General features: G+C 39.7%; 1 protein-coding gene across 2 annotated transcripts in view; it reads left to right on the top strand.

Moving 5' to 3' along the window:
• The window catches only part of LOC126267457 (uncharacterized), a 395,985-nt gene extending 387,009 nt beyond the window's left edge, over positions 1-8,976 (top strand). For both annotated transcript variants that reach the window (XM_049972726.1, XM_049972727.1), the window contains exon 23: positions 8,258-8,976. In XM_049972726.1, coding sequence (XP_049828683.1) covers positions 8,258-8,287 — 30 coding nt within the window. In that variant the 3' untranslated portion in view covers positions 8,288-8,976. The remainder of the gene's footprint in view (positions 1-8,257) is intronic.
• Positions 8,977-10,536: the final 1,560 nt, after the last annotated feature.

Genomic DNA, 10,536 nt, shown 5'->3' on the forward strand with positions numbered 1-10,536 from the left:
GAGATAACTATATGAGCCAGTCAAATGTTTTACCTAGTTCAACAAATTTAAAAATGGCTGAGAATTATTTGAAGCTGAACCACAGTCCGTCTGTCCTTCCACCTCAAAAATGAATGAAAATGTTGTGAAAGTTTGCGACTTAATGCACTCTGATCATAGACTTACAATTAGAGAGGTGGCTGATGAAATTTATTTAAGTTTCTATGCAGTTCAGTCAGTTTTAAATGACGATCTGAACATGTATCGAGTGTCCGCGAAATTAATTCCAAAAGTGTTAGCAAGTGACCAGAGACAATACCAACTTGAAGTGTGCCAATAACTGATTAATCAGACTAAAAATGACATGGATATGATCCTGAAACCAAAGTGCAGTCTTCGCCGTGGAAGACCCCAAGTTCACCATGACTGAAAAAAGCATGTCAAAGTCGGTCAAAGATGAAAACAATGTTGGTGATTTTTTTCGATTCTACCAGTATTGTGCATCATGAATTTACCTCTGGAGGACAGACAATTAACCAGGAATACTATAAATGTTCCCTTGAGCATTTGCGCGAAGAGGTGTGGAAGAAAAGGCCTGCATTGTGGAAAGATAGGAGTTGGGTGCTACACCATGACAATGCTCCGGCACATCATGCCTTCTCCATCGTTGAATTTTTGACCAAATATCAAATTCCTGTCCTTCCACAACTGGCATATTCCCCTGATTTGGCCCCTGTGGACTTCTACCTGTTTCCTAAACTGAAATTTTCACTGAAAGGGAGGCGGTTTAACTCAATTGAAGACATTCAGGCAAATACGGAGAGTGTCCTTAACACACTTTAGGAAAAAAAAATTTAAGGAAATTTTTCCAAAAGTGGAAACTCCATTTGAAGTCAGTGTGTTCAGTCAGATGGGGTCTATTTTGAAGGAGAGACATCACAGTAGCATGTAAGTACCACCATTGTGCCATTACAAGCCCATTCTTAAAACTTTCCAGTCACACCTCTTATAATGTAAACTTCATTATTGTACCATCTCCTTCATTTTCCTCTTTCACAGGTTGCTCCTACAATTCTTCAAAGTAACTTTCTCCCACACTCATCTGTCATTCCATTATTTTTTTATATTAATGAGCAAGTTTACAGGCACAAGTGAGCACTGGTTTTTTAAGTATTTTATAAATCATTAATTTGTTGATATTACTTAAGCCCCAAGAAATTTTTGATACAGAATAGGCTCTGTTGGCTGCTATTCGTTTTAACAAACAGGTAACAGAGATACATAAAATCTTATACTAGCTTTACAGCTCTTGTTTGTCTCTTACACACACAATCAGACAGACACCTGTATCCACACACAAACAAAACTATGGATTAATAATAGCAGCTGCCTGAGATGTATGTGAGGAGAGGGGTAGGGAAGGACACAGGTGATGGGGGGTGGGGGGGAGGAGAACTGGATAGTGTGAGGGAGGTATTTTGACAGATGACTCAGTTGCTGCACAACAAGACAAAGCAAGTTCAGATGGCAGAGTATATAAGAAGCAGAGAAAGAGAAAGGTGGGGAAAATGGAGGAGTTGAGGGGGTAGTGGGGGAGAGACTGTCCACATGGGGGGGGGGGGGGGGGGGGGGGGAAGGAGAATGATGGGAGAAGGCAGTACATGTTTTGGACAGGGAAGGAGTGGTGTGGACTGAAGACATAAGAAGAAAGTTAAGGCGAAGCAGTGCCAAATATATTAGTGGAGTTTTATGGGGATTGCAAGAATGCAGGATATGCTGGAGCAAAAATTCCTATCTACATAGTTCAGAGAAACTTTTGATTGAAAGGACTAACCAAATGGTCCGCTTCGTTAGTGAGCTGTTGAAATCATTTGTGCTGTGGCATGCAGCATGTTTGGCAACTGGATGGTTAAATTTGCTGTTTGGATCAATTTGGTGGTGACAACTCAATATGAGCAGACAGTTGGTTACCTGTCATGCCCACACAGAATGTCGCAAAGTAAATGCAGTATAGCTGATATATAATATGACTGCTTTCACATGCAATCTTGCCTTTTATAGGATAGAAAATACCTTTGACAAGACTGCAGTAGGAGATGGTGATCGAGTGAATGGGTCATGTCTTGTGCCTGGATCAACCATAAGGGAATGACCCATGACGTGCACACTTATTAGCAATGGAGGATATTCTGTAGGTTGGGTGAGTAGCAAAACAAAACATTTGGTGGTAGTAGGAGTTTGGGCAGGATATCTTTCATCTCAGGGCACAATGAGAGGTAGTCAAAGCCCTGGTAAAGGTTGTGGTTGAGCTTTTGAAGGCCAGAGTGATGTTGGGTGATGAGAGGAGTGCTGCTAGGTGGCTGCTTAACAAGCTTACTGATTAGAGATGCAGATGACATGGGAGATTTCTTTATGGACGAGCTAGATAGGATATTGTCTGTCAGCAAAGGCTCTGGTAAGGTTACGGATATGTTTTGATAACTCCTGCTTTCCACTACAGATGTGACACCCGTGGGTGGTGACTCTGTAAGGAAGAGACTTTTCGCCATGGAACATGTGACAACTGTCAAGTGAAGATACTGTTGGTGGTTCTTGTGCTTGATATGAACAGACATATTTATAGCCATCTAGAAATGTGGCTTGCTGAGTTGAGAATGACAAGGTGAGATGGATTTGGTAGTAGGTGTTGAGATAATGGAGGAAATAGCAAGAGGTTTCCCATGGGGGTGCTGGGGGTTGCTGGTATTAGGAATCCCTCTCCCTTCTCATGCCAGCAACCCTCCACACTCTTCTTACCATTTACTACTCCTAACACTACTCCTACTTTTTACAATCCCAAAACTTCACAAACCCTGCCCCAAAGGAGTTTTTGAAATATTCCGATAACCTTATCAGTGTCTTTATTGACAGACAGTATCCTTGCCAGCTCATCCATAAACAGATCACCTGTGTCACTTCCTCCTCTGGCACTTATAAACATGTTAAAAGTACTCCTCTGAGCACCTTGTATCACCTTAGCCTTGAAAAGCTGAATACATCGTTCACCTGGGAATCAACTACTACTTGTTGAGCCCTGAGATTGAAAGTATCCTACCTAAAATCATACCTACATCAGCCAAAATTGTGTTCTGACACCCATCCAACCTATAGAATATACTTGTCCATTCGTATTCCAGTCCTCCTCTCAACTGTGATTGATCTAAGTGCAAAACCTGTCCCACTCTTCACCTCTACCACATCTCTGTCAGTCATTTTCCTAGCCTATAAAAGGTCAGGCCACATGTGAAAGCTGCCAAGTTACATATAATTCATTGTATAATTACTGTGCAGCATTCCATGTGGGCATGATAAGTAGCCAACTGTCTATTCACATGAATGGCCATTGCCAGACTGTGGCGAACCCCAAACTTAACTACCCAGTAGCTGAACATGATTCACACCACAACACAAACGACTTCCAACAGTTGCCTCACTAATTGGGGCATTTGGTTACTCTCTACCAGCACTAGTTTCTCTGAACTACACAGATGGTAATTATTGGGAATTCTCTCTCCAGAGTGTCCTGCCCTCTCATAGTCCCTCAGGCCTATACCTCCTCGAACCCATTTCCCACTTCCAGTCTTACTTTTCCCTCTTCTCTCTTTTGTCCCCACCACTCCTTTCCTGTCCAAATTGTGTACTGGCTTCTCCCACCATTCTTCCTCCAGCCTCTGTGATGATTCTTTCCCTTCCTCCCTCTCCCCTTTTCACACCCTTATTTCTGATTTTTCCACCCCTCTCCCTTTCTCTCTTCACCCCCTATCTCCTTCATCTCCACCTTCTCTCCTCCCCTCCCATCTCCTTTTTTCTAAACCTTATATACCCCCTGAACTCCTTTTGTTTTATTGTGCAACTGCTGAGTCTTCTGTCGAAAGCCGTGCCTCACATGACACACGAGTCATTTATAAGTGGATACTTGCGTTTCCTGTATTTTACATACTATTCCATCCAGAAATTTCTGTTTTTGATATATATTGCTTTTTTGGCTCTTTTCCACCCCATTTTCTATTACCTCTGTTACTATCATTCTTCACTTCTACACTTTATTTGCCCCTTCTTTATTCCTTAATATGGCAATACTTTTTTTTTTTCCTCTGCAGTACTTGCTTCCAGACCACACTGGCTATCCTTTATTGCGCAATATGTATGCCCACTATTGTAATGCCCATCATGCTGTAAATACAGTACAACTCCCTACTTCTACAGTGACAACTATTTTTGACTTCTAATCTCAGTGCTGTTATTAACACAGTCTCCACTAGTCACTCATGCTGCCAAACTTGACTGTTAGTTGGTAATGCATATTTATATATCATTGTATCATAGCTACTAGATGTGTTTATTTATTATGGCATGTGAGAATTTTTGGTCAAACATATCTGTTTATGAGTGAAACTACTGCTTTCTGCATCATTAAAACATTTTATGGTCTTCCTTCTAACTTCCCACATACCACAACACAACACAAATGATTTTGACAGCTTCCTCACTAAGTGGGTCATTTGGTTCCTTTCTGCACCAGTTTCTCTGAACTACTCAGATGGGAATTATTGGGAATTCTCTGTCCATCATATCCTGCCCTCTCATAGTCATATACAGTACCTACCATTTATTTCCATTATAACACCTGAACCATTAATTTTCACCTTCTTATCTACACTCTGTTTTAAGTTTTTTTCTGTCACTTTTTGTCTCTTGACCATCCAGCCATGAATCCCCACTAATTCTTTCTCTACAAATTCTGAAAACTCTCCTTTGCCCCAGCAAAACTCCAAGCACACATCCTCTTTTTGAAATCTTGTCTGGCACATGGTATCCCACATAATGGACTTACTATTGAAATTGGCATCTCGAGCTGTCACCCATCCTACCACAATAACCTTTGCCTTTTCCAAATCCACCAGTCCCTCACACTCACCAATCTAGCCCTTCACAATCATATAATCCAAGCTCAAACCACACTTGACAGCCTCTACTCCTGTGCAAAATCCTTTTACTCTGTGGTGACAACTTGCTGAATGGTATTTCTGCAATAGAAACAGCATTCCCTGCACCACCTGCTGAAGTTGTTCCATCTACTCCTGTTCTGTGCCAACATGGGATTACCTACAACCAGGAAAGAGACTACCACTCTGATACAACTCCCCCCACCCCCCCACCCCCACTCCCCAAACATACACTAAACCCTCATAGCTCCCCTTCCCTTGCCCTGCTACCTTATTCTGCCTTTCAAATCCCCAAAAACATTCTTCACTCTCAGACACAAACAACTCAGAAACAAACTGCTGCTTGACACTCAACCCATAATTGTTTTTTACCTGTCTCCCAAAACTCTGACCCTTGCAGAAGTGTCCATTCTTTCTAAAGCCATCACCTGTAATTCTAAACCTAAGTTGAACTATACACATTTTTGAAAGTGAAAACAATTTTTTGCCACACTCTCTGCTCACAACAGCCAACTAAGACACCATACAGAACCCTTTTTTAAAATGGTTCCACCCTCCCTGCAACCATGATTCTCCTCACTTTCCATCCAGTCATCCCCTGGTAACCTTTCAGATGTTCCTCACTTCTGATCTGGCCTCACTTTCCTATCATATGAGTCCAACATCACTCCCATGGAGCACACAGCTATACGTAACCTGAAAACTAATCCAGGCCTTACCATTGTTCCCACAGACAAAGGCTCCACAGCAGTAGTCATTAATCACATGACTACATGGCTCAGGGACTCCACCAAATTTCTGACACTTCTGCATATGCAACTTGCAATCATGATCCCACCCTAGAAGTGCAACAGGACCTCCAGCAGGTCCTCAAGGCCTTAAGTCCATCCTAAAACCTGACCCCTGAATCCATCTCCCTTCATACACTAGCAAACCCCCGTACTCCCATCTTTTACCTACTCGGCAAACTCTACAAAGACAACCCACACGGGTCTCCCTGCTGGTTGTCTCATTGTTGCTGGGAACAATGCTCCTGCAAAATTAACCTGTGCTTTTGTTGACAACACATCCAAACTAATGTCTGTAACCTCCAATCTTACATTCAAGACACCACTCACTTCCTATAACACATTTCCTCAGTTCTTGTCCTTTTACCACCAGTGTCCCACAGAGTTCACTGTGGATGCAACATCATTATTCACCAACATCTCCCATGCCCACTACCTTTCTCAGCATCCTCCTGATACCAAACCCACCCTCCATTTAGTCAACCACATCCTGATCCACACTTACTTCACTTTTTAAGGCCAAATCTATCAACAAATCTGTAGTACTGCCTTTAGTATTCACATGACACAATCCTATGCCAACTTATTTATGGACCATCTGTAAGGCTCCTCCCCATCTAGTCAACACACGAAATCCTTTGTCTTATTCAGATTCATTGATGTCATCTTTATGATCTGGACTCATGACAGGACAATCTTTGCTCTTTCCACCATAACCTCAACTCATCCTACCCCCAAATGCACTTCATATGGTCATTCTCAACACAACAAGCCACCCTGCTAGATGTCAATCTCCACCTCTCAGATAGCTTCATAAATACATCTGTTCATACCAGATAGCCTTTATTGACAGACACTATTCTATCCAGCTCATATATAAACAGACCTCCCATGTAACCTCCTCATCTGACTCTAGTAAACCTGTTAACCAGTCATCAACCAGCACTCCTCTGATTACCCTGGACTTGAAAAGCTGAACCACATCCTTCACCAGGGCTTCAACTACCTCTCACTATACCTCAAAATTAAAGATATCCTACCCCAAATCTCATCCACATCACCAAGGATATGTTCTGCTGCCCAACCAACCTACAGAATATCCTTGCTCATTCCTATTTCAGTTCTACTTCCAATTGTGCATGCCATGGGTCATCCCCTTGTGGTTCATCCAGGTGCAAGACTTGTCCCATACACCCAACCACCATCTTCTATCGCAGTCTAGTCACAGGTATTTTCTACCCTGTAAAAGGCAAGGTCCCATGTGAAAGCAGCCATTTTATATAGCAGCTATGCTACAATTAATGTGCAGCATTCTATGTGGGCATTGCAAGAAACCAACTGTCTACTTATGTGAATGATCACTGTCAAACTGCAGCAAAGCACAGATTTCACCATCCAGTTGCTAAATATGCTGTGCATTAAAACACAAATGACTTCAACAGCTACTTCAGTGCATAAGCTAATTCGGATAGTCCCTTCCAGCACTAGTTTCTCAGAACTACACAGATGGAAGTTGTCTCTCCAGCATGTCCTGTGCTCACACAATTGTCCTGACCTAACATCCACTAACCTCCACTAACCTGTTTCCTACTGTCTCACTTTACCTTTTCCATTCTCTCTTCTGTCTGCACCATTCCTTCCTTATCCAGATAGTGTTCTTGCTTCCCCCAACACTCTTCCTCCCCACCCCCTCCCCAAGCAAACATCCCCTTTCTCACTTACACCCTCCCTTATTTTTACTTTCATTGTTTCTATTGTTCCATGTGACACCCAAGTTTTATCCCCCGTGACAATATAAGCAAAATAGTCACCTTTCTTTTCATAGTGCTGAAGGAATGACAGTGCTGTGGGCAGAGATTTGTTTTCTGTTACTCCATCAACTACTCTGGAATCTATCTTGCACACACTTTGTGAAAACCAAGTCATCAGATGGTAGTTTTATGCAGCAGTAGGCAAGTGGGAATTGGCAAGAAGTTTCTGGAATTGTGAAGTGTCAGTTCTGCAAAATTGTTTGGTAAGCACTTCCATAAGGTCTGGCATTGGTAGGAATGATCAGCCACTATACTCATTGTGCATACTGATTTGTCTTAAGTGAACTGCCTGTTGCCTGTTGTTTCACCTGAATTTACTGCTGCTCACTGTGTCAGGCCCAAACAGTTGGCATGATTAGTTGTTGAGATGTCCTGGCATTTGCTTCTCTGCATGCAGAAATCTAATAACAGCTGTAGTTGCTGCCAATTTCTCCTAAAACTGTGAAATAACAATGCCATTACAACACTGAAACTGTACAATATTACTGCCTAACACCCACCTCTGCTATGACACATGACTTTCAAACCATCTATAAAACCAAATGAAACTTACGTTCTACATGCAGTTTCTACCGACTGCTTTATTTTGTAAGCTTTCACTGATCCCACATCTCTAAAGATTCTTGTACATATTGTTATCTACAGAACGTGATGGGCAGATGAGTGAATGATTTCCTTTTCGTTTTGCTTTCAGGGGAGTGAAACCATTACAGAACGCCAGTGAAGAGCATTAGGATCCATTATCATTACATTGAGTTCAGAGAATACAGTTCAGTTTCATATTATAACTAAAATAAGAACGGATCATTTATAATAAAATTACATACTTTGTACTATAATTACTGCTAGTACAGGTGACATGATTTTTTTTTTTTACAGACAATTAGATAAGCATCAAAAACTACAAATAAATAGGGAAATACCTGTTATTTTTAAGTGACTGTTGTAGATTTTTGTGTTTGTCATAGATATCAGATTTTCACAAGTATGCAACAAAAGCACATGTTTTTTTCTGACCTGTAATATTTCTGTATCCAGTAAATGTGTTATCTTCTTTCAAAATCAAAACAGTTGACTTGCGAGCGATGGGTTCAAGATTTTTTGTTTAAACAGGAGATGTAGATGTTAACAGAAAACAAGAATAAATGAAGCTGAGACTGTTTTCTGTTACAGAAATTCAAAACTGGCAAGCACATAATAAAATACTTGGTTCATTGATATGATGACAATAAGTAAATGAAAAGCAAAAGAGGTGCTGTATTAACACCTGTAATTGTTTTTAACTGACACAATAAAATGAAAAAAGTCTTTGCATGCCCAGTGTATTAAAATAATGAAACCCTGTAATTTTTTGTTAGAGCAATAGACAGAGGGATATTTATAACTGGCTTTCCTGGAAGGCACTTGGTAGCAGTAATTAAACTGTCTTAATTTCTGTGAGAATAAAGCAGAATAATCTTAATCAATCAAATGTTATATTGAGACCTAAATAAATGCTGTTAAAAATGATTGACAATCTTTCTTACCAATAATTTTTATTTTTTCACATTCATAAAATTATATAGCTCCAAATAATCAATTTGAAATTATGTAATACTGTGATTCATTAACTCTTAAATTTGACCCTTTTTGGCAAAATAACAAGACAGAGATCTTGATATTTTTACCATCTCATCCAATAGTTAATTTTTTTTATTAACAAAATAGAAAAATTGGAAACTGCTGTACATTAATCAGAAGTCAAAATCAGTAGAAAGAATATTATTATTCTTTTCAAGTGCAAGTTAAAACTTCAATTGAAAGCTGAAGATTTGAATAATTCCAAAGATGTCAGCATTGTAGCTAATGTTGCATAGACTTGTTCTTGCATCCATGACAGCATTTAATCTTCAGGGAATGAATTTCACTCATATTGCACAAGCACCCTCATGCCCTTGCAGTATTATTCATACCATTTTCATTTAGATTAAAATGAATCTTTGTTACTACTTTGCTTTTAGCAGGTTCTGTCATTTTAGTGGCTGGCATGTAGCTGCACATGGTGGAATGCACATTTAATTGTAAATTTGATGGTTGGTGTTGATAAATTTTGAAGCACTCATTATTAATGATTGAAATGAACTCATCATCAAACTGCAGGCTCTATAATACCAAACCATGAACTACCAATACCCACCATGCCATGAAAATAGTCTATGATGGAAAAAATGTTATTAATCCAGTATGAGAATAATTGTTGAAACACTTAAATAAAGATGTAAGTTTCACCCTTTGATGTTGGAGACACATATTAGCATATTCCTCTATAATTGAAAAATGTTACTAATTAATTAGATGATGGATTCTGAGCAAATAATGTGTCAAACGCAAAAGACCAGCACCATGCAAACAGTAGCTACTCTGGTAATTAGAAAACTCATAACACAAACATATTATTTCCTATTTGGCCCCTAAATCAGAGCATAAACCCTTAAGTTACAAGAATTTGCTGCTGCCATCCTTTGTTCAAAATCCTATGGCTGAAGACCAAAAACTTTTTCATTATTCCATTTGATGTCACTTGAAAAGGCATGGGATCATTTTGGAATTTTTGGTTATTTGCATATACATGATATTTCTCATACACCCATAATCATAATTATTTTTGTTCTTCACCATATACATTGCATAGAATCTGTTTCCCGATGCACATTTCATTTAGGTGGCTCTGACATTTCAAGTTTATATTGATTTTATATTTGTGTTTATATTGATTTGGATTTCACAGTTAATCATTGTCAGTTGAAACAAAGCATGTCATCTGATCTTCAGCGATTTGCTTTTGTTCTGTTCAGATATGTTTGTCGTCATGAGCAGCTCATTTGATGTTTTCATTCAGTGTCATTTGATGTTTTCGTTCAGTGTTATTTGCTTTGACATTTGTAACATTTTCTCTACTTACAATTATGTGTACTGTTGAGGGGTGGCTGTCTT

Source organism: Schistocerca gregaria, chromosome 4 (assembly GCF_023897955.1).
Source record: "Schistocerca gregaria isolate iqSchGreg1 chromosome 4, iqSchGreg1.2, whole genome shotgun sequence".
Lineage (NCBI taxonomy): Eukaryota > Metazoa > Arthropoda > Insecta > Orthoptera > Acrididae > Schistocerca > Schistocerca gregaria.